We start from the raw sequence: 24,985 nt of genomic DNA on the forward strand, positions 1-24,985 counted from the left end.
TGGTTTTGTGGTCCAGGGTCACATATGTCCAGGTTCAAGATATGACAGTCGAGTTGAGTTGAGTCATCATTGTATTACTGTATTAGACATGACTCATTCATAAGCACTCACCTGAAGTGAACAGGGGTGGTGGAGGTTGGCTGATCGGAGGCCGGACACCTGACGTCACTATAGTGGGCACAGAGCTGGTGATGGAGTTTGGTGGAGCGTCCATACCAGAGGGCTGCAGAGCAGGAAGAGGAGGCGGAGGACCTGAAAGACAGAAGAACAGCACATTTATAAAAAAACACTCAACATTAAACATTAAAATGAAAAGTCTAGACCTGGGAAAAATGCTTTTTCATACCCGCTACAGGTGGTAGGCTTGGTGGCATGGTGCCCGGTGGGGGCACAGGTGGTCTGAGGTTCACTGGTGGAGTCAGGAGTGAGTGAGGGGGCGGCAGACCCGGAGGAGGTGGGCCGTCCACTCCAGGAAGAGGCGGTGGCTGGAAAGGAAGTATGCTGGGAAGATTAACGTCCTCCACCACCACTGGATCACTTCCGTGATCGAATGGGCACATGTCTCCTCGCATACAGAAGCCTTTCTCTGTTAAGACAGAAAGATGGTTAGTCTATAATGAACATGGTTCACTGATTAGAGAGTAAAAAAATTCTGTACCATCATAGTCACGACAGCGTTTTCTTGGTGGGCCGCCTCTGCCGAAGGGCGTGTGGTCCTGTGGGAATTCTGACCAGCTCTCAGTGGTGTTGTTCCCGTGGTGGGTGGGGGCGATGACAGTGATGGTGCTACTGAGGGTGGGCACAGGGAAATGAGCAGAGGTGTTCCCGGGTGTGAGAGGCGTAGCGGTGTAGCCATCGGAGGTCGCGACCTCCTGACGCTCTGGACGACTGTGCTCGTATTTTGGCTTTCCAGAATCTCGCTCTAGAAGGGCAAGAAAAGCGTTCAACAGAAGACTGACAAAGTGAGCACTGTAAATGTTGTGAAAATGTGTCGTTTTTTTTATTTTCTTTTTTTATGCAAGCCAGTTTCTAAGTTACCACAGTTAAAAAGGGGTCAGTTTTCAGTTTTGTCATTCAGCAAGGATGCATTAAATAGATCAAAAGTGACAGTAAATGCATTTATAATGTAATGTAATATAAAGATTTCTATTTCAAATAAATGCTGTTCTTTTGAACTTTCTATTCATCAAGGAATACTGGTCACAGTTTCCGCAAAATACTAAGCAGTTTACAACATTGATAATAATAAGAGATGTTTAGAAATCAATAAGAAGAAATCAGCATATTAGAAGGATTTCAGAAGGATGTGACACTAAAGATGCTGAGAATTCAGCTTTGAAATCACAGGAATAAATTACATTTAAAATTGATCAAATAAATGTAAAAAATACTGAATAAAAGAATATGTGATAATATTTTACAGTATTGCTGTTTTCCTGTATTTTTGACTTCTTTCAAAAACATTTTAAAAATCATCTTCAAACTTTTGAAGCTTTTTTTACTTAAATATGTAAGAGCTAAAACTACTGGTTTTGGTTCAAGTATTTTTAGGTAGAAATATTCCATGCAGTCTCTATTAATATGAGTTACAAAATATAAGCACTTACATAAATCTGTTTATTAAAAAGTCTTTTCAAAACAGTTTTAGACTAATCACAGCATAAAGTATTTCATGTCATCTACATGCATAAAAATTCAAATGTGGGAATAAAGCACACAACTAAAGTAAAGTGACGCCTCACCTCTGCTTCTGCAGCGACTCTGTGAGCGAGATCGTGATCGGGTGCGGTCCCGCTCTCTGTCCCGATCTCGGTCTCTGTCCCGGTCACGAGTGCGGTCCTTACTCCAGCTGCGACTACGACTGCGACTGTAACTGCGGCTGCGTTCTCTCCTGCGGTTATAACGTTCCCTGTACGAGTCCCTTCTGGGTGGGTTACGGTCATACTCTCGCTTCCTGGAGCGGTCATCTACTCTCCTGTAATTTCATTTAAATAGAAGAGAAAATATGAGGATAGTTAACAAGGTGGCTTAAGAGATGTGTGTATGTATGCATGTGTGGCATTTTGGGAAAGTTAAAAAAATTAAAACAATCTTATATTTAAAGTTAATCTCACCTGCTGTCTCGGCTGTATCTGGAGCTAGACGGAGGACTGTGGTTTATTCTCCTGGAGAATTTCTTTTCTCGATCCTCGTCTCGGCTGGGCTGCTTATGCAAAAACAACCAGAGAAATCAATACCATCAAACACAAAAAGAAAATTGACATTTTAAGCAAAATTTCACAACGTACACTACCGTTTAAAAGTTTGGGGTCTGTAGGACTTTTTAAAATAATTATCTTATGATCATCAAGATGTCATTTATTCTTGTGATACTAAGCTGAATTTTCAGCATCATTATTTCAGTGTCACATGATCCTTCAGAAATCATTCTAATATGCTGATTTGCTGCTCAAGAAACATTTCTGATTATCATCAATACTGAAAAAAGTTGTGCGGTTTAATATTTTTTCTTTGATGAACAGAGTAGGGCTGCAACTAACGATTATTTTGATAATCGATTAGTTGGTCGATTATTTTTTCTAAAGCTTAAAATAAAGAATTCTCATGTTTTGGGTAGCTTGGATCACGTAACTCTCCTGCAGCATCTCATTCTGTTTCCTCCACTATTTTAGATGCATTTTGTCCATAGAAATAAGTAATTCAGTGCTTTAATTTGACGCGACCGACTGAAGTTGGACAAGTATGTAAACTCCGTTGGACGTGCACTGTGGGCAGACCCGATTAATCGATAATGAGAATCGTTGTCGATGATTTTCGTAATCGATAATAATCGATTTTATCGATTAGTTGTTGCAGCCCTAGAACAGAGTTCAAAAGAACAGCATTTATTTGAAATATAAATCTTTTCTAGCGTTATGAATGTCTTTAATGTCACTTTTGATCAATTTAATGTGCACTAGCTGAATAAGAGTATTAATTTCTTTATTAATATATTAATACTGACTGCAAATTTTTAAACGGTAGTGTAGGATTATTTAAAATGCTGATCTTATGTGATTGTTTTGTGTTACCTCCTCTCTCTTTGTTTCATCTTTCTCTGTGCGCTGGTGAGTTTCAGTTCTGCTTGCAGAAGTCGGCTGCTCCGGTTGAGGTAGGTAACTCTTTGCGTTCACAGCTTCAAACAGTTTGTCCACAAATACCTGCGTCTCTGAAAGCAAAAGCAAATGTATGTTAACAGCTTCAGAGACTCAGTTCTGACAGAGTAAGTATATATATATATACATTGTCTGTCTTGGAAGTGACATGGAATTGAAGCAGTTGTTATGCAATGAACCTACTAGTTAGGGGTCTTCACCTGGTTTGAAAAAAAAAAACTTTACAAAACTGCATATATTCAGATCATTAATAGTGTTGAATTATACCTTTCTGAAGGAATACATCCAACTGGTCAATGCATAGTGCTTTCAGCTCCTTCTCGGATTTATCTTTCTTCACCAAGGCAACCACATATTTCGCAAGAGCAGAAGGGTCAGCATCACATCTGCCGGACAGACAGATACACTTCAATGACATTGAACCGAATGATCTTCAGCCACACATAAAGATGGTGCAGATCTGTCCATGACGCTCAAATGACAACCTACAACATCTTTACAGTAAAATTAGTACAGCTGTATAATAGATACAATTGCTGATAACTCGTGATTGATTACTAGGATAACCATGTACAAGCATTTTAGTTAATACAATTTCAAACCAACACACAAAAAGAGTCAATGCATTAGTCAATAATAAACTCATACATAACTAAAGCCACTGACATTCAGGAAGATTTTAATCATTGTGTTAGCATCATTTTAATGCACAGTGCAGCAGCATCACTTACATGGGTTCAAGAGTCTTCGAGAGCCATGTCTTCAAGGCATCGAGGTTTTCAATTATCATTTTTCAGAGGAGGGCTGTTTATTCTGCAGTTATGCCCCTATGAGAGTGACCAACAGCAGTGAGTTTACAGTCTGGTCAGGATGTAAGTTAGTGTGTGTACTGTCAGGCCTCAATCACTCACTCACCGCCCTCATAAACTCCGACTGCAATATCACATGTGGTTGTACACCAGCCAGGGAAGACAGACGGTAACGGGAAGCTTAGACGCGGTCTTCAATTTAGGACTTATCGGGGTTGGCTTCTGTGCGGATGTGAACGAACGGTCCGCCACACTTTCAGCTCTTTCTTACTTTCCAGAAATGGCGACTGTTTACTCTCGCGGGCAAATCTCGCGAGAGCCCGCCGCAGCACACACTTCCAGAGAGTTTCTTAAAGGGGCCGCTGCAGTGCGAAGGCAGCATCGTCACACTTTACACAACAGATACTATATGAAAGTAGGTTTCATTTAAAAATAATTTAACTTTTGTCTTAATTATTTGAATACATTTGATTATTACATTGGCTCGTATATTGCCAGAACCTGTTCACAAAAAAATAAAAAAATAAATAAAATAAAACTGAGCAATAGGAACACTTGTCCTTATAATCTCTTTAATAATGTAATCAGTTATTTTATTTTGTGACATATACCCTTGTATTGTTCTAATGTTCTTTTTTTTACTCGTTTGTAATATATTTTAAAAATACAAATTAAACTTCAAATCATGGATTTGCATATCAGACATGGTTCTGTTTCACACTAAAATATATTTGTGATTTTATTTTTCATTAAAATCTAATGATGCACACAGAAGCATACACTGTGACTTCCAAATAAAATGATATGTGATAGTGTAAAGATCCACTATGTCAAATTTTAATGCTATCATGTTAAACAACAAATAAATTATTCAGTTGAAAAAACTTATTAAAGAAAACATGTCACTGTGACTTTTCAACAGGGCTTTAATGATAAATCTTCACGTATAACAAAGCAGTTTCTCTGTACAGATCAAGCAGACATTTAAAACAATCTCTTACAATTTGTCGTACCTGGAAAGTGCAAAAAAATACAATTCATAAACAGAAATAAAATTCATGCTGTACATTTCATACTGGATTCATAAATAAGCACAGATATACACACACACGTCCATTAGTGACGGCTAAAATAAAAGCAGCTCAGTAAGTCACAGGTCTGATACGATGGAGGAGTCACTGCTGAAGTTTATCTGGTTCCCGTAGAAACCGTGGCTGTCCACAGGGGTCACGAAAGGTCATGCTACAGAGTTCAGATCATGGAGACTAATTTGCATGACGACAGAATAAAAAAAGGCACTCCATTCATTTAATTAAAGGAAGAAAAACATACATACAAATAGATATGTGAATAAAAACAGTCACCTCGGGGATCTCCGGTTTAAGAAAAAAAGAGTCTAAAAATACAGGATTAAAAAATAATAAATGCAAAGAAATCAAAGCATTAATTTAGAACTTATTTCCAAAGCAGCCAGCAGATGCAGGGAGCACTTTGTGATAGGAAATAAAACATATCTCATCCCGATTCAGACTTCAAATCTAAACTTCAGCACCATTGCAAACTAAAGCACATATATGGAAGAACATACAACACACAAAACATCCTGATAAAGACATCTGCATTTTGGTATTAGTATCTTCATTAACATCTTCATATTACTGATCACTTATATAAGTTTCAAAACAACTGTCCTTTAGTAAAGGAATTAATGTTGTCACTCAGAAAGACATTAGTGTAAGAAAATGAGACCTAAACAAAAACAAACTAAACCCTTATTTTAAAAAAACACCATGGTGATGATAGCTTCCACTAAAATGCCAGTTATTATGTTATTGTGCAAGTGTAGTAATTTGATATTAACAAATGCAAAAGGCTTCTGAAGCAGTTCGAAGGAGATCCTTCACAGTTGTGACTATAATAAAGGAATTTTGCCAAAACCTATGTTTACTATGGTACATTCTTGTAAGGGAAACACGTGTATCTGGAGCCTACGTTGAAGAAATCAAAAAACTGCATATGGAGGATCAGAATTCAGATGTCAATCAGTAACTGTGAATTCTCTAGAAGGCCTGGAAGTTTACCTGCGTAGTAAACCAAGACTGCATGGCTTAGAAATATAAAAGAGGAGGGGAAACAGCGTCTCACCTGACTATCGAATTATGCTGCATTGGTTCTAGCTGTACACAAGTACCTCCTCTCTATGTAGTGCTCGGTTTGGATACTAGGAAGACTGCGGAGCAGCGATTAGCCTGTGGAATGACAAAACTGTATTGCTTACTGTCGAAAGCCCTTCGAAACTCCTCCCCCTTTGTATTTGTAGTGCTTTATCAAACAAAACCTTCAGATGCAACAAATCTATAAATCAAAGTGTAGATCGGCTGTAAAACTGTTTGCATGTACATCCACGACAAAATGAAATCTTGCATTCTTCATTGAAATAACTACATCACAATTCAAGTAACGAATGACAACATTCAACAGTTACGCACAATAAAAATCAGTGTCACATGTCAGTTTTGTGATCAAATGTGTTGGTCTACTGGAACAGAATAGGTCATACATATTGTGAATTATACTGGTGTAAATTATCATCCACTTTTCGAGGTCTGTGCAAGAGCAAGACTGTGCAAATAAATAATGCCTGTGTCCACTAATAAAACATCACCATTGAAAGTCATTAAATATGACAAGGCCACTAAGAAACAAATGAGTAACTGGACACGTACTACAAAAACACATCAAACCTGATGCACATGTGAACGTAGACGTGATAAAAACACTCTGTAATGCTGCTGCTGATGATGATAACTGTGTGTTAATGATGATTAACTAAATGGGCGTGGCATATGTGGTGGAAAACGACAGAGAGGGCGGAGTCAGGAGGGTCAACATTAGGGTTTTCACAGAATTCAGACACGTGTAGTTAAATGGTGCCTGCACCAGTCCAACTACACGAGGGAACACGCATCCGTTTGGCTCAACACACACACAGATTTGCATACAGGTGCTAAAAAAAGTCCTTATTGTTTCAGCAAGAGGAGAGAGCCATCCTCCAAACTGAAACAATGGTTTTGGGTGACTGACAGGGCAGTGGGCCAATCAGGCAGGAGGGGGGGCGGGGTCAGGGCTGCTCTTGGGTGTGATACTCTGTTTCTCCAGACGAGATCTGAGTGAGACGTTTACTGGAGCCCCACAGTTTCCTCGTAATCTGGCCAGAACGCATCTGAGGAACGGAGAGGAGAGGGAAGTGAAGGATAAAAGTAAAGAGGAGGTGAACAGTGGGGGGGAAAAAGATGATTGATGAGTGCATGTGAGATCATCTGTGTTGAGGTTAGTGCAAAATCTAAATGTACATTTTAAGTGAGGTTCAAAAAAAGAAGATGAGATAAGGAAATGTTAACACTGCCCTGCATCATGTTTGCTGAATGAAATCCAACGCTTGTTTCGAACTAATTTTGGGCTGCTGATTCCAAAAACAGTGCCGGTTCTGTTCTAGCACATCACATTTTCTCACAAGATATGTGAATTTTGTAGCATCTTTGCTTTTGACAACCATTTGTAAGGTGAAGAAGTGTGGTACATAATTCATATCTTCCTCTGACTCAAGCCAGGTTACAACTATTTGTTCAATTCTCAGCCAATTTTCGCATGCATGAATTATTCTGAAGACATTATTTTGATGTCAAGGTTAGAACTATGGCCATTGACAGATGAGCCAGATGTTTTCTTCTACATCTGTGGGTGTTTTACTACATCCAAACAGCCACAGAAAATTACCCATTTTGTTAAGCTTATTTTGTAAAGTTCTTTGACATTAAATGGAGTATTTGAACATATTTGTTCACTCCTTTCCAGACTGTAAGTTACTGTAAGAATACTTCTTTTGTCATTAAACCCGAAGCCTTTGACACTTGACTGTGTTAAGCGTTATTTTGGTAAAGCTGATAAATATATCATTTGAAAAATCCTTATTCTTATTTTGTGAAAAAACTGTACATGATGGAAAATTGTTAGTGATATTTTTGAATTCAGCATAATCAAATTACGCAATATTATGCCGTATTTTGCAAATCAGCAGATTTTTTTTCCAAGATGCAGGGCTGTGTAATTGTATGTACTGACTATGTGAGTATACAAACGCTTTAAGTCTGAACTGACATCTTAGGCCAGAAACATGCTCTACACAAGTATGCAAAACACAGATTCCTGGCGAATGCATTGTAAGCTTGTGGTCCCGTTGCACAAATGTGTTGCAGATTGAAACTGGCAAATTGAATCAGTGTTTTCCATTTTTCTGTCTGAGGCAGAGACTACTTTCACCTTAACTAATCTCAGAACTCAAGGCGGCGGTAGAGTTTATATCAAATGATGTGCGATATTTCAAGGAAGTAGCTATATGTCAAGAGTGCTTAATGTTGACTTGCTCAGAAAGAGAAAAGTGATGGCAGAAGAAGACAGTTCATGCTAATGTCATTATAGCGCTCATTATGGCAATGTGGTGAATGAAAAAGTACAGTATGTTCTCGGAGTAAAAGTATCGCAATGTGCCGGTATTGACAATAACCGTGATATTTTTTTAAAAATGAAATATTAATATAATGTTAATACTAATAATAATCCAGCATCAGTTACTTCACATTTCGGAAAACACTGAATTCAAAAAATAAATGATTAATAAATAAATAAATCATTATTTTTAAAATCTATTCTTTTAGAGGAAGAGTTACGGTTTTGGGTTCGGATTAATCTGTAGTCTCCACTTAGATAGCTAGGTAAACGTGAGAACTTTATGTATCCGAGTTTGACATCTGGTAAGTGTGTATATATTTCTCTCAGATGATGTTGGGGCTGAACGTGTTCTGGTCTCTGAGATGCAGCAGGCGTGCGGGCGACCGCACACGCAGCGTGTTCATGAGAGGTGAGCCCTCCATCCTCTGCGTGATGTAGTTCCTGAAGGAGTTTTTTACCTCCGCAGGTTTCCCCACGCCCACCACGATCAGCTTGCCGTCATCGAGTCCCACCAGAGCGTGAGACTGCTCCTTGGTCACAGACACACAGCGGATGGGCACCCGCATCGCCGTCGGCGACACACACAGAGCCAGGCTGCCATGGTAACCAAGAGAGAGGGCGTGTTAGGATCAAGTTCAAGGAACAGACCTTCATACTTACAATCTGACGACAACATCATAAAATGCAATGATACAAATCCTTAGGCATCCTTAAAGGGACAGTTCACTCAAAAATTGAAAAGTCTGTCATCATTCACTCACCCTCAAGTTTTGTCCAAACCTGTATAACTTTCTTTTTTTTGTTGAATACAAAATTAGATATTTTGAAGAATGTTGGTAACCAAACAGTTTCAGATCCCCATTGACATCCATCGTACTTTTTCCATTACCAACACTCTTCAAAATATCTTCTTTTGTGCTCAGCAAAAAAATAAATAAAAAAAAATTCATACAGATTTTAAAGGGATAGTTCATAGACTGCCATTAAACAGCGTGGAAGATCAAACTCAATTTTTAATATAACTCCGACTGGATTCGTCTGAAAGAAGGAAGTCATATACACCTAGGATGGCTTGAGGGTGAGTAAATAATGGGCTAATTTCCATTTTTGGGTGAACTAACCATTTAAACAATTTGAGTGTGAGTAAATGATGACAGAATTTTCATTTTTGGGTGAACTATCCCTTTAATCGAGTGCAACAGTCGAATTCCGGAAGTAAAAATCCCATTAATTTACGGTAATTGACTTTTAAAAAAAACTTAAACCATTAAAGACAGACTGACTATGAGCTGTTAATCGATGGTAAATGCTTTTGTTACTTTTGCAACTTATTTTTTAAATAATGGTGTTTAACAGTAGAATTCCTGGTGAGATTCTTATTCTGCTAAGAAATCAGAGAATCATGACAAGCAAATCACGTCAAAAATCTTTAGTGCCCAACCACTCCCGTGAAGCACTGAGAATGGTGCAGAGTCCGTCTCCTGTGCTTTCAAACTACTTAAATATTTGTATGCATGTGCATATTTTGCAATAAACATTAAATATATTGTTTCTATGTACATAATCAACATCAGAGAATTGTGATAAACTAATCATGCCAAAAGAACACTTTACCATCAACTCACTACCATAAGCACTGCAAATGACTAAATAGAGTCAGTCTCCAATGTTCTCAGACTACTTAAATATTTGTGTGTATTTACATATTTTATAAATAGAGAAGATATTGTTCGTATATATGTAATAAACATCGCAACAAGCTAATTGCGGAAAGAAAAGCTCTTTAGTGCCCACCCATTTCCATCCTTCCTCCTATGCTCTTAAACATCTATATATTTCGCAATAAATAAAATATCGTTTTTATTTCACTTTTTTTTTTCCCACACTAAAGCCGTTAATATCAGTCTCTGATTTTCAAATGCTTGTTTGCTTGAAATCAAAGTTTGTAATGTGATTCACCTTGTAGCTGGTTGGTTTATTTCATAGTTTAAAACTTTTAAAAGACTTTTTTTAAATCCTAATGGTAAAAATAAATGGAAAAAACACTTCCAGAATCAAGGCCGCTGAAAAAGTGGCCCCATTGCATTGTATAGTATTACTGATACTCGGCTCTCTACATATGATTCCTCCTTCAATGCAAGTGTCTTTTTAAAAAATGCCATTATTGTGATGCATATTATAATATGAAAAAGCAGAAGATTATGGTTTACCTGTAGAGATCTCGGACAGACAGGAAACCCTGCTCGCTGCCGATGATGACATGCTCTCCTGAAGCACACATGTCTGTCACCTGCTCCTTCAGAGGAGCGCTGCACAGGTGCTTCCCGTTCACAGAGTACAGGTGCAGGGCGTTCTTATCCTGAACACACACAAAACACAAAGAGGATCGGTTTACACGGGCACAGAAATGTGTGCGGAGAAGGGGAACTGAACTGTGTGTTTGATACCTTCAGTGTGGCTTTGCCCTCTACGCAGGTGTGCACCACTAGATGTCCCTCCCAGGACACAGCCAGGTGCATGATGGACACGGGCAGAGAGCTCTCACACGGCGGCCGCAGAGAGCGCATGTACTGACCCCTCCGAACAGTGTGAATGATCACCGTCCCATCCTGTGACACACACAAACTGCTGATTACATTCTTGTATCACCTTTTTTTCTTCCCTGAAATCCACCCAAACAACTTTGAACCCTTTAAGAATGCTATATGTAAATGAGCTATATTATTATTGGCTAACCTTTTTAATTTGAAATGAGGCACAATGCCACTGTCAGGTTGCTTAATACTGAACAAGTGTGAGAAATAGATTGTGAGAGAGTCGAGTCTCACCCGTGATCCAGAGACCGCCATGTCCAGCTCTGTACTGATAGACACACTCACAACTTCATCTGTGTGTCCGTACAACACCTGCACCGGCTTATGGGACAGACCCACCGGAGCACCACCCTACAAAAACAGAATAAGTTAAACAGACTCCCAACACTGCAGCAGAAATAAAAACCGGAAACACTTTAGAATAAAGAACACATATTCACTATTAACTGTGCCTTTTGCCTCAATAAACTCCTGATTTGCTGCTTATTAATAGTTAGTAAGGTAGTTGTTAAGTTTAGGTTTGGGGTAGGTTTAAGGGATCTAAAATATGCTCATGCAGAATAAGACATTAATATGTGGTATATAAGTACCGTACTAATAAACAGCCAATATGCTAGTGATATGCATGCTAATAAGCAACAAGTAAATAGCAAGTCCTTAAAATACAGTGTTACCTAAAAAGCTCCTCTTTATACGAGTAGAGAATAAAAACTTGATTCATTATATTATTTAACACAAGTGATGTGGTAGTTTTCAAAAGAACATTATCAATTAAAACAACATTCCTAAGAATGTTAAATTAAGGAAGAAGCTCCTGAAATGTTTCTTGTAAAATTCCCAGTTTGTGTTATAAGATCCACTCATCCACTCACTATTATTTAAAATTCATCCCTATGTTAAATTAATTATGCTATTATTAAAAAAAATGAACAATGCCATCTCTATCTTTAAATATCACTATCTTGAATTTTAATCTTTCAATTTTTAATTCGAAGAATCCTGAAAAATATGAATCACAGTTTCTACAAAAATATGAAGCAGCAGTTTTCAACATTGATAATAATGAGAACTGTTTCTCGAGCAGCAAATCAGCATATTAGAATGATTTCTGAAGATCATGTGACACTGAAGACTGGAGTAATGATGCTGAAAATTCAGCTTTGATCACAGCAATAAATTACATTTTACAATATATTTAAATAAAAAACAGTTATTTTAAATTGTAATGATATTTCAAAATATTACTGTTTTTACTGTATCAAATAAATGCAGCCTTGGTGAGCAGAAGACACTTTCAAAAACATTTTAACCACATTTTTTGAACAGTAGTGTATATACAATAAACACCTGATTGGTACAATAAAATGCTTCATATTTAGGAATGAACCATCTATAGGAAGTCATTTGAAGACGACAGATCATGTGACTTTTCCAAGAGAGCAGAACATACCTGCTGTAGCACCTGCCACACCATACAGGTGGTGTCTCTAGAGCCAGAGATCAGGTGAATCCCAAAGTGATCTGTGGCCAGGCATGTTACAATGTCTGAAAAATATAGACACACACAAATTTCCAAAGTTAGCAGATTTGTTTCCTGCAGTTCAAAGTTAAAGTTAGAACATACAGTACAATCTGGATGTGCCTATTCATGAGAAAGAAAGAAGCGGAAAAAAAGGCAGTTTCCAGTACCCATGTGGCGGATGTGCTGCCCCACTGTTTTGCCCTTGACGAGTGACGTCACTCTCAGGCTGTTGTCCCAGTGGCCTCCACTGAAGAGCAACTTCCCGTCATGAGACACAACAAACAGGCGAGCTGTGACTTCAACCCCTGGAGAGAACGGCCCTGCTAGAAACCTCTGAGTCCTACAGAGAGAGAGTGTGTGATTGTGGATGCGTTGGTTATGTTAAAGGAAGTGCAGGGCAGCTATAAACAGGAAGATGTTAGACGTCAGAGAGACTCACTTTACACCGGCTACGGTGGGGTCTTTGATGAAGGTGAAATAGTTGGATATGTTCTTGTCATAGGGCAGCCAGCCGTGAGTTCCCATCAAGCCGTTCTGGCTCAGCGTTACCTTGATAACCCAAATATTTATATAATTTATTACAATGTGCATTGATTAATTATGCCCAGGGATAGTAATAAAAATCCTGAGTGATCAGTAATGTGTATTATTATCTCACTTATTACATGGCTGCTTACCATAATTATATATATATATATTCCTTTAAAATTATGAATACAAATTATTTTATATATGTTATGGTTGTGTTTACAGTATATAAATATTATTATTTTATATAATAAATCACAATGTGCACCAATTGATTGTGCGCAACATGATTAGGGACATTAATTAAAAAAATTAATAAATAAAAATAGGGTCTATTCTGATGTTGTGTGTCTTGACTAATCAAGCCCAGACTTACCAGAGTATCTGGACTCCCCTGTGAGATAAAAGAATGTGATTGGTTCTTGGGGACAACGGCTTTAACCAGTGGCACATTATCACTGATGCCCTAAAACACAGAGATGAAACTCCATCAGTCCACAGAACAACATCTGGACAAACACATAAAGCACTGCTAATTCAGTCACCTCAATGAAGAAGGATTTGAGTTCAGTGAGGTGCTGGAATATGTTGAGAGGACAGGAGTCCAGACGAGATCTCCTCTTCTCCAGCTCCTCCAGAGAGAGACGCACGGGATGGGGCTCCTAAATGCACATTAACACATAACATCTTATCAAACAACAAACTCTCTCATGTTTATGTCATCTTATGATCTCCATTCAAGAGAACACTGTCCGTGTGTGTGCAGAAGCACCTTCAGTAAATGGCACGGGGTCTGTCCAAAGTTACTGATCATGCCTTCTAGAGCCTTCCTCTCCTTCTCATCTGTAATGGCGTCCAGATCAACAGCCCCTAAAACAACCACAGACAGTTTCATTTTGCTGCATTTAAATGTAGATAAAAACTATTTGCACCATAAACACAAGTGATAATGTAGAGTCAGTCAGTCGTGATCTCAAAATAAACCCCAGCAGGGTGAAGAAGACTCACCTTGATATGAAAGAGAAGTCTTCTATAAGCCTGAAAGGCTCAGTTTTTGTGATAATGATTGGCTGAGACATCATTATCCTGTTTTTTACATGGCTACTTATGAAATAAATAAATAGTAGACATAAAATACTGATACGAGTAGAAATTGTCATTATGTAAGAACAAATGGAGATCAGAAAAAACTAGCACAGCTATGTATGAAATTAGTTGTCAGGTTCAAGGCTGCAGCTTAAAACAGTTTATTTTAGTATTATTATAGTGTTTATAAATATTTAATATAAATATATTAGTATAATATTTATTTATAAAAGTTTATTTTTATATTTTTTGTTTGAGTTTAAGTAATTTTGTTATGTGGTTTTCTGTTCTTTTTTCTATTTAGCTTTATTTCAGATTTACTTTTAGAAACTTTAGTACTAGTACTGCTAAAGCAACATTTCTAATTTTCTTTTTTTTTTCTTTTTTTTTTTAAGTTCGCATTTTCATTTAATATTTATTTCAGCTTTATTTCAATTAACAAATAATGTGTACTAAAAGCAATAATTTGTTTACAATAAAAACACCAGTTATTTACCACAATATTTAACTACTGAAATAAACTGTTTTTATTTTATTTCAGATTTAGTTTTAGTAACTTTAGTACTACTAAAGTACTGGCAAAGCAACATTTCTAATTTTCTTCTTTTTTTTTTCCAAGTTTAAGTTTTTCTTTTAATATTTAGTTTGTTTTATTTCAACTTTATTTCAATTAACAAATAATGTGTACTAAAATGTAATAGTTTTAGTTAACAATAACAACACTAGTTTAAAGAACATTATACCACAATATTTAACTAATCTTTACAAAACGGCAGTTTATAGATCTACAATTTAACGAAACTTTAAATGTTTAAATTAGGTTTAGCACAACAATATTTGTTAACGTGTTATTAAATTATTTTTACAGTGGCACATAAAGTTCCAACAGTTCTAGCTCAGTAGTTGTGGTATTAGTACTCAGATGGTGCTTTATTACGACGGCCAGATCAATGCAACTATTTAAAAAAAAAAACATTATTTACTGTTTCTTGCAATGAAAAAGAAAGTTTAAACATTTTATAAGCTGTATTTGTAGTCAAATTAAGTCTTTGCAAAACTCATAAAATAACAAAATATCCACCAAATTAATGTTCCTCAAGTATGGTAGCAAAGGATGTCAGCCACATCATGACTTGTATGAAGGACATACCTTCATATGTGCAGTAATAGAAGACATTAAGCGCCTCCACTGCAGCCGGGCCCCTCTGTTTATAGCCGAAGATCAGATCGATCCATTCATGCAGATGGGCCGACACATACTCAGATTCCTGAAAACAGGCCCACATCATCTACATCAAGAAATAGTCACATGATACACTTCCAAACCAGTATTTCTCTAACATTAGACCTGAGGCCGTCAGTCATTATGAGAGGAATCTGCCACCAGAAGGAGTCTGGGAAAGACTCTTCTGTCGTTCTAGTTTTGTAACCTTTCACGAAGCCATTTCTGACTGCTTCGGGCTTTAATAGGACAGAAGTGGCAAAGGAATTGAGAAGAAGAACAGAAACAGATACTGAGAGCGGGCTGTATTCAATTACACATCCCTCCCTGGAGGCTTTCTATTGAGGTTAGTGGGGAAGAGCTGTGAAGAGGTCCTCAGAAAAGGGCTCACCAGGGCTTTGCGGTGCTTGTAGATGAAGTCCTCGGGGGATTTGGCCCATTTTGGCAGGATGACATCATTTACCCTCTCTTTAGAGATCTGCAAGCGACCCAGGTCAAATCCTACACCAATTAGAGAGAGAATGAGACACAATGAAACACTGGTTACTTGAAATTTTGCGAATATTGCTGATTTATGGTCATGAATGTGCTTGCAAGGTTTTGACACAGATGTGTTTTAGAAAGGCTGTATAATTTGTTGGGGTCATATTGACCCCCCCCATTGGTTTCTATGCAATGTGCCAAAAATCAACTCTGAAAAACAGTAAAGAATCAGATGGGAAAAAAAAACAACAACAGAAAAAGAGAAAACCTTTTTGTAGCTTGTCAAACACTAAAATATGAAATAGATGAGAACCTGCATACATTTAAAACTCAACGTTTACTTAAAAGAAGACTCGTCTTCTGAATTACCAAAGGAAAATTCACTGTTAATTTATCTAGGTGAGTTTCACAGTCAAAAAACTCTGCCAAAGGATGTTTATGGTTGTTAAGTGTTTTGGATCTCATTGTGAGAAACGTATTTTACCCTCACAAGGGTTTGAGAACCAGACGATAAAAATCAGTGGAATTTACAAATAGCAATAAATACTACTTACACTAAGTACAAATAATGTTAGATACTATTTATTCTTGCATGTGGTTATTTGCACCTGAGTGTGCAAAGAGTAGTCATAACAAAAAAAAAAAAACTTTTTTGTGTGTCTGTACAGCCAATTTTGAACATAATATGTGGGTCAAATGAACCCCTAACACAATAGAAACAGACTGAAATTATTCAGTTTCTCACATATTTTATATTTTTTAGACAGAAGTTTTCTGTTTTTTACATTTACATTATTCTCCTATTTCAGCTTAAAGGGTTAGTTCACCCAAAAATGAAAATTCTGTCATTAATTACTCACCCTCATGTTGTTCCAAACCCGTAAGACCTTCGTTCATCTTCGGAACACAATTAAAGATATTTTTGATGAAATATAAGGGCTCTCTGACCCTCCCATAGACAGCAAGGTAACTACCACGTTCAAGGTCCAGAAAAGTACCAAGATGATCGACAAAGTAGTCCGTGTGACATCAGTGGTTCAACTGTAAAGTTACGAAGCTACGATAATACTTTTTTGCACAAAAAAACGACTATATTCCACATTTTCGTCTCTACTGCGTCATCATGCCGGATCTGGGTCAGCGCCGCCACACGCTCGCGTCATGATACTGTCGTGAACGCGTGTCCAAAGTGACGCAGTAGAGACGAAAATGTGGAATATATTCGTTATTTTTGTTTTCTTTGCGCAAAAAAGTATTCTCGTAGCGTCATAACTTAACAGTTGAACCACTGATGTCACACGGACTACTTTGTCGATCATCTTGGTACTTTTCTGGACCTTGAACGTGGTAGTTACCTTGCTGTCTATGGGAGGGTCAGAGAGCCCTCAGATTTCATCAAAAATATCTTAAATTGTATATGCAACAGTTCATTACTAGTTCATGTTAGCTCAATTCCATTTTTTAATAATGTATTTACAAATGTTGAAATTTACATGAACTTAGATTAATAAATGCAATAAAGTATTTTACATTGTTAGTTCATGTTAACTAATGTAGTTAACTTTAAAAAAAAAAATGGAACCTTATTGTAAAGTGTGACCTTAAATCCTAATGTTACTATGGTAACACTTTACAATAAGGTTCCATTAGTTAATTAGTTACAATGAACAATACATTTATTACAGTATTTATTAATCTTTGTTAATGTTAATTAATGAAAATACAGTCGTTCATTGTTAGTTCATGATAATTCACCGTGCATTAACTACTGTTAACAAACACAACTTTTGATTTTAATAATGCATTAGTAAATGTTGGAATTAACATTAGCTAAGATTAATAAATGCGTTAGAAGTATTGTTCATGCTTAGTTCATGTGAACTAAAGTAGTTAACTAATGTTAACTAATAAACCTTATCGTAAAGTGTTACCGTTACTACAGATTAAACATGATTTTTAAGATAAATTGTGACCCTGGAGCACAAAACCAGTCTTAAGTCGCTGGGGTATATTTGTAGCAATGTAACTTTACAGTTGAACCACTGATGTCACACGGACTACTTTGTCGATCATCTTGGTACTTTTCTGGACCTTGAACGTGGTAGTTACCTTGCTGTCTATGGGAGGGTCAGAGAGTCCTTATATTTCATCAAAAATATCTTAAATTGTGTTCCGAAGATGAACGAAGGTCTTACGGGTTTGGAACAACACGAGGGTGAGTAATTAATGACAGAATTTTCATTTTTGGGTGAACTAACCCTTTTATCGGCAACACTAGCTCAACCGGTCTTTATTTCACTCTGCTGCTTCTGCTCACCGTTCTGGTTCTCCAAGAACTCTGGGAAGTAAAAGAATTCTGGGATGAGTTCTTTGACGTCGTTGGGATTGTCCATGAGGGTCTGCCAGGTAGCAGGAATGGAGTGAAACTGACGGTCAGCACAGTCAAACCTGCCACAGACAGCCAGACCAACTTTATTCATATAATGAAAACAGGATTTTGAGAGGATATGATGTAAGAGCACTAAACACATTTACATATGATTGCCCATGTTTAAATATCAATCAATCAATAGCCAATCATAACAGAGGCCGTTTGCTTGAAGAAATCATAAAGGTACATTAGCAGAAACAGGCTGTTTAATTCTAAGGGTCAGAGAGAGGGTGGAAAATGCTCATGAAATACTGAAATGATCCTGATTTTAGTGCAAGAAAATTTAAACCCTATAATAGAGGCCTTTAAATGAATTTCACTTCAGGAACCACTTCTTTTTACAGCATACAAAATACAAATAATTATGATTTGGTTGATAGAAAGACACAAGAGAAAGGGACGAAAGATAGTGAGAGAAAAAAGACGTAAAACCAGACGAGCATTACCTGCCGCTCTGCAGCTGGACGTGCAGGGATGTGAAGGGTTCGACTCGAATGAGGTAATGCATGACTCCAGCAGCGTTCGAGTAGTGCGTGCCGTAGTGGAAACGGTCTATGGTGCCCGTGGGGTCTTCAAAACTCTCATATCTGCAGATTAAACATCATTTACAATCAGCCTCATTTACACACATCAGCTGCATTCACCGCTGACACTAAATCAATTCAAACTTTCAAAACCTTGTGAACTGCTTCACTGTTAAACAGGAAGCTACCTTCTAAGGGACCAGTGTTTAGGGTTTAAAACTAAGACTATTAAAAATTGCTTTTGGTTTCTTGATATTGTACAGATGCATTAGGTTGTATTCTGAAAAGTGCCTGAAAAACAATAAAAATTGTTAATTTTTATAGCGGGAAAAAAAACAAAATTTGCTTTTGGTAACTGAAATAAAATATAAAATGAAAAAAATTAGAAAGAAATTGAAATGTTGCCTTGACAACAAACTGAAATAAGTTTAATTTGAAGTACTAAAATTCCTAAAACTAAAATGGAAATAAAAATAAATTAAAGAAATTTAAAAAAAATTAATTTAAAATCAAATTACTAAACCTTAAACTAAAAACAAAAATATAAAATTGAAAACTATATTATAATAGTATAAGTATAGTATAATAATAGTATAAAAATAATACTAAAAAAAATTATTTAAGAGGCTTGATGCTCAAAGTATATAATGACACATACAAATACATTGTAAATACAAATAACGGATGAAATAATGTATTTTAAATCTCAGGTTAATGAAACTTTTCAGTGCTGAACAAAGTTTGCTTATAATCAAGATTCCACTATGAGTTACAAAACTCTACGTGCATTCTGGGATTGCGTTATCTGTAACTGATACATGCTACTGTATTTAGTATAATGTATAATATTTAGTATAATGTTGCCTAGGTAGGCATCTCACTAGGGAATGGAAAAGTGTTAAACTGGAATAAAACTAAAAGGACTGAGAGAACAAGACAGGGACAGAAACACACTTCTCTCTGACGGCTTTGGCGTTCCGCTCGTTCAGCACGGCCACAGGTTTAGAGAGATCTCTGAACACCCGCGGATCGGACAGATCCAGCTCCTCGGACGTATAATCCGACAGGATCCAGGGGAACTAAAATCAGCAGAGAAAGATCACTCAGGAAGCGAATGAGCGCTGATGTGTGCCCACACTGTGGTTCAAACAGAACTGAGAGCGGCTGTGTAAATGTCACTCACCACAGGATACTGAGCCAGATCATTATACGTCCGTCCTGCTATGGTGTTCAACTGCATCAGGTAGTCAAAGTTTGAGATCTCCCTGTTCATCCATTTCTGATGACAGAGAGAAGGTAAAGTCAGCTCTGAACCTTCAGTGTTGTACTATATGAAACCGAGATGCTTCATGTGTGCAGTGACCTGTGTGAGTCCAGAGGCTTTGAGCAGCTCCTGCGGTGAGTGAGTGGCATGAAGAGAGAGAGAACGCAGCAGCAGCAGCATCCGACTGTACACTTTATTACGCACCTGTCAATCAAACAGAATCAACCAATCATGAGAGACTACACGAAAGAAGGTGGGAAAGTTAACAAATAGCAACTGTCTGATTCACTAACTGTGTATACGCACACATTTGCATGTGAAATCTAGGGTTATCATAGTTAAGTAAAGCTAAAAGCATAAAACTATTTTTGTAGTAGTAGTACTAGTAGTTATTTATTTTTATTGCCATGTCAGCATCTAAGGCTATCTTCATGGCAAAAACTGAGTTTGAAAAATTCAAGAGGTACATAAACAAAATAAAAACCAAGCAAACACAAAAACAGCAGTTAAAATTATACAAGATTTTTTTTTTTTTTCAATTAACATATGATTAAAAAAAATCTAAAATCTTTTCTGGCAAAATCTGACTAAACAAGTCAACAATTTTTGTTACTTAAAATAAAATATAAAATAAAAAATATATATATTTTATTTCAGCTAGTTGCCACGGCATCATCGTTTTCATTTAGTTTATTTTGATGTATTAAAACTAAAACTGAAATAAAAATTAATGAAAACTATATAGACATATTTAAAAAAGCTGATTGATCAATAATGTTTCACACAAAAAGGTATTCTAAATTTACAAAAAATATAGGAATAACTGAAACTACATGTATGCACAAATCACATACTTGCAAATAGATATTTGTCACTCATTTAGAATACTCAAAGAAAACTCCAAATTATTAACATTAGAATGAGGTTAAAAACAAATTCATGTACATTTATGCATTTAGCATACGCTTTTATCCAAAGCGAATTACAAAAGAGAAAGAAAAGCAATTGCAAATTAAGCAGAAAGTTCTCCTGTGTGCATAAGTATGAATAATTCCTTCAATTCTTAGTGAATGAGACCCAATGAGTGTGTTTACATGTACAACAAAACAAAAACCAAATATTAGCTTATTATAAAGCAGTTTTAAGAGTTTGCATGTAACATTATTGTGACGAGTGTTTTGTGTTTATTTTATTATTAAAGTTTTGTTTGAACGTTCACCGGTTCCCGCCTCCTCCTTCCCGAACTACGAACTGTGTTACAATTATGTTCATGTAGGACAGAGAGAAAAAAGATGAGAAACATGCTGTAAGATTCCCGACCTCCTTCTTGAAGTTCAGGAAGTAGTTGGTCTGGTCGATGAGAAAGATCTCCAGAGCCGAGCGCCGGAGGTTGTACCTGCGCAGGTGAATCTCTCTGATCTGAGACAGAGGCCATTTGAAGTCCTGACCTACACCTGAAAATGCAGAACATCAGTCTCATCTCTATCCTCATACATACGGCCTTCACACTGCTGGATATTCCTCTGTACCTCACCTTCCTCTTTCTCTGCGCTGCTGTCGTAGAAGTAGATGTGCTGTGTGGTGAGCTCCAGGCGACCCGGATAGACGTCTACCACCGTGACCAGCTCACAGTCCTCTGAGATCACCAGCTTCTCCTTCTGACCCGCCTCTTCACAATCAGCCCTTAGAGAACCACATCGAGTGTGTTTACATGCACAGTGAATACTTTTATTCAGTGAAGATGCATTAAAAAGTGGCAGCAAAGAGATTTATAATTTTACAAAAAATTATTTCAAAGAAATGCTGATCTTTTGAACTTTCTATTCATCAAAGAATCCTGAAAAATCATGGTTTACACAAAAATATGAAGCAGCACAACTGTTTCAACATTGATAATAATAAGAAATGTTTCTTGAGCAGCAAATCAGCATATTAGAATGATTTCTGAAGGATCATGTGACACTGAAGACTGGAGTAATGATGCTGAAAATTCAGTAGGAATAAATTGCATTTTAAAAAATTCACATAGAAAACAGTTACTTTAAATTGAAATAATATTTCACAATATTACTGTTTTTAATGTAGCTTTGATCAAGTAAATGCAGCCTTGGTGAGCAGAAGAGACTTCTTTCAAAACAATAAAAAAAAAAATCTTACTGACCCAAACTCTTTAACAGTATTGTACATGGAAATTGATAATGCAGAAAAAACACCTTGACATGTTAACATCAAAATGTAAGCAGCCGAAGCCGTTTAAACAGCCATAAAGGCGTAAATCATTTTATCAAATCTTTTAACTAAAATCTAAATTTACCTTTAAAAGATAAAAGAACATTATTCAAGGTGTTTTAAAGAATTTACACTATTTTTTTTTTACCCATCTCCGGTTATTGAGTAAAAGTGTGTTTCTGTATTTAGCTCCAGTGATTGGCTACTGCTCCTGTCCGTCTAAACTGAGACTCACTGATTGGCCGAAGCAGGATCCTCCTCCAGGAGTTCCAGGATGTCATCCTCCAGATCACTGACCTTCACCTGTTTCACCGCCTCTAACAACAGTGACTCGGCGTTTACCTGCTGGTGCTGCACACCTGAAGTAACACACACACACACACACACACACAAAACCACTTACTTCCTAAACTGCCCAGCACATGATTCATAAAAGATTGTAAGTGACAGGTCTTACCTAGGTTATCTCTCAAGGCACTGGCTTCTTTATGGGGGTCAAAGTTGTAATTCCGCACCAGTTTGAGTCGCATACGAGAGTAGTTTTCAGCACTAGAGAGCTTCCAGTGTATGTCCATCTGCTGCCTGCCAAACACAAACAGCTGCCTTAAAGACCTTTTTTTTTTTTAAATAGCCAATAGCTTTTAATTTGTTACATCCTGGCAAAAACACATTGGATTGCATTATTGTCATATAAATGCATACATCTCTATTCTTTAGCAAAAAGAACCGATTTTAATCTAAAAGTCAAAAACCTCTTTAAACTTAAACACCTCCACTGTACAAACATTCTCCACTCCTGGTCTCAGTGACATTTACAGACAGAAACAACGCTCACTTGTCCACCCAGGGTCCTCTCTCACAGAAGAGTCCTCTGCGTGCCGCCCTCCACTGCCTGAGGATGGCGCTGTTCTGTGTGTGGATTTGTTTCAGCATGCTATTGTACCTCAGGTTCTCCTGACGCCCTCGACGACTGAACGGTTCCACAAACTGCTCCTGAGGGTTTTTGAGAGACATGAAAATGTTTGTGAATTTGAAGGAAAATTCTACACACTGCAGTACAAAAGTTTTTGAAATAATGTTTCAATGTTTTTAAAGTCTCTTATGCTCACAAAGGCTTCATTTATTTGATATAAAATACACTAATATTGTAAAATATGATTACAATTTCACATATTTGTTTTCTATCTGAATATATTGTAAAATGTAATTTATTCCTGTGATGTAAAGCTGAATTTTCAGCATCATTACTCCAGTCTTCAGTGTCACATGATCCTTCAGAAATCATTCTAATATGCTGATTTGCTGCTCAAGAGACATTTCTGATTATTATCAATGCTGAAAACAGTTCTGCTGCTTCACATTTTTGAGCAAAACGTGACACATTTTTTCAGGATTCTATGATAAATAGAAAGTTCAAAAGAACAGCATTAGTTTGAAATTGAAATAGTTTGCAACTTTATAAATGTCTTTACTGTCACTTTTGATCAAATTAATGCATCCTTGTTGAATAAAAGTATTAATTTCTTATTAATCTCACTGACCCCAAACTTTTGAACAGTAGTGTGTGTGGATGTTTTGTACCTTAAAGCGTATCTTGCTCTCTCCTCTCTCTCGGTCCCTGCGGTGCAGATTGAGCATGAATGCCTCATAACAGTCCTTCCAGTAGAGAGCCATGTTCTCATGACCCTGACTGAATGTCTCGATCTCATATTGCTTCATGTAGGGGATGATCTGACAAAACAGATGCACAAAATTCAGATTTGCAAACTACAGGGTGCAATGAAGAGCAGAAACAACCAACTACTACTATGTATTATTAGTTAAACCTATCAGAAATACTTCTGAGACTTCATCCAGCTTAAAATCACAATTGTCCCCATTTAGTGTATTAATACAGGTCTTACATATTTATCCAAATAGACCCTCCACTCCGGAGAGCTGCAGTACAGCTGGAAGTCCTCAAAGAAAGACGGGCTTCCGTTGGTGTCGGGGAGGGAAGGAAGGTGCAGCTCCATGTACAGGAGTTTGTGGACTTTAGACAGGAGGGTACGGAGGAGAGGCACTAAAAACGAGTAGGTCTCCTCTGTCCGCTCCTCGCTTACAGAGCGCCTGAGGATTCCCTCCACACGGCCCAGAAGATAACAGGCCTCGTCCTGAGAGTCCACCGTCTTCGTTTGCAAGATACCATTCAGTTTGGCCGTAGCCATGGCACACACCTGCCAGAACGAGGAACAATGTGAATTAAAAAAAGATTTCTAAATATTGGTATTGGAGCATGTTTATGAGTATTAGTTCAAAAGTTTGGCGTTGGTAAGATTTTCTTAATGTTTTTAAAAAGAATGCTCAACAAGCCCCGTCCACACAGAGACGCGTTTAGCTGTATACGCTTAAACTTTGTATCGTATAGGCGTTTCGTCCAGACGGATCCGGCGTTTTGGGAGAGTGAAACCGATATTTTTTGAAACCGTGTCCCAGAGTGGATAAATCTGAAAACGCCACCCTTGTGTTTTCGTGTGGACAGCGAATCCGTATATTTTCTAAACGAGGACGTCATCAGCCCACGTCTCGCCCCTAGTCAGACACCGCTACGTCACGTAACCGCAACAAAAACATGAACAAACACTGAACG

At 37.3% G+C, this 24,985-nt stretch overlaps 2 protein-coding genes across 2 annotated transcripts in view; both read right to left on the minus strand.

Annotated features, from left to right (window-relative positions):
- The window catches only part of LOC107709050 (RNA-binding protein 26-like), a 13,173-nt gene extending 9,222 nt beyond the window's left edge, over positions 1-3,951 (minus strand). The window contains exons 1-8 of the mRNA XM_016513442.1: positions 3,887-3,951; positions 3,423-3,541; positions 3,072-3,208; positions 2,115-2,203; positions 1,743-1,975; positions 659-922; positions 347-586; positions 112-252 (exon numbers count right to left, since the gene is read on the minus strand). Coding sequence (XP_016368928.1) covers positions 112-252; positions 347-586; positions 659-922; positions 1,743-1,975; positions 2,115-2,203; positions 3,072-3,208; positions 3,423-3,541; positions 3,887-3,945 — 1,282 coding nt within the window. The 5' untranslated portion in view covers positions 3,946-3,951. The remainder of the gene's footprint in view (positions 1-111; positions 253-346; positions 587-658; positions 923-1,742; positions 1,976-2,114; positions 2,204-3,071; positions 3,209-3,422; positions 3,542-3,886) is intronic.
- A 937-nt stretch (positions 3,952-4,888) lies between these two features.
- Positions 4,889-24,985, minus strand: part of LOC107709051 (neurobeachin-like protein 1) — a 62,029-nt gene continuing 41,932 nt past the window's right edge. The window contains 25 exon segments of the mRNA XM_016513443.1: positions 4,889-7,187; positions 8,932-9,067; positions 10,684-10,832; positions 10,921-11,082; positions 11,302-11,418; positions 12,518-12,612; positions 12,757-12,929; positions 13,029-13,138; positions 13,494-13,583; positions 13,663-13,779; positions 13,890-13,987; positions 15,354-15,471; positions 15,817-15,926; positions 18,226-18,356; positions 18,786-18,926; positions 19,818-19,942; positions 20,047-20,142; positions 20,227-20,331; positions 21,448-21,581; positions 21,662-21,810; positions 22,592-22,715; positions 22,814-22,938; positions 23,192-23,349; positions 23,938-24,087; positions 24,261-24,572. Coding sequence (XP_016368929.1) covers positions 7,086-7,187; positions 8,932-9,067; positions 10,684-10,832; positions 10,921-11,082; positions 11,302-11,418; positions 12,518-12,612; positions 12,757-12,929; positions 13,029-13,138; positions 13,494-13,583; positions 13,663-13,779; positions 13,890-13,987; positions 15,354-15,471; positions 15,817-15,926; positions 18,226-18,356; positions 18,786-18,926; positions 19,818-19,942; positions 20,047-20,142; positions 20,227-20,331; positions 21,448-21,581; positions 21,662-21,810; positions 22,592-22,715; positions 22,814-22,938; positions 23,192-23,349; positions 23,938-24,087; positions 24,261-24,572 — 3,327 coding nt within the window. The 3' untranslated portion in view covers positions 4,889-7,085.

The sequence above is a fragment of the Sinocyclocheilus rhinocerous genome, unplaced genomic scaffold (genome assembly GCF_001515625.1).
Source record: "Sinocyclocheilus rhinocerous isolate Xijiao unplaced genomic scaffold, SAMN03320098_v1.1 scaffold835, whole genome shotgun sequence".
NCBI lineage: Eukaryota > Metazoa > Chordata > Actinopteri > Cypriniformes > Cyprinidae > Sinocyclocheilus > Sinocyclocheilus rhinocerous.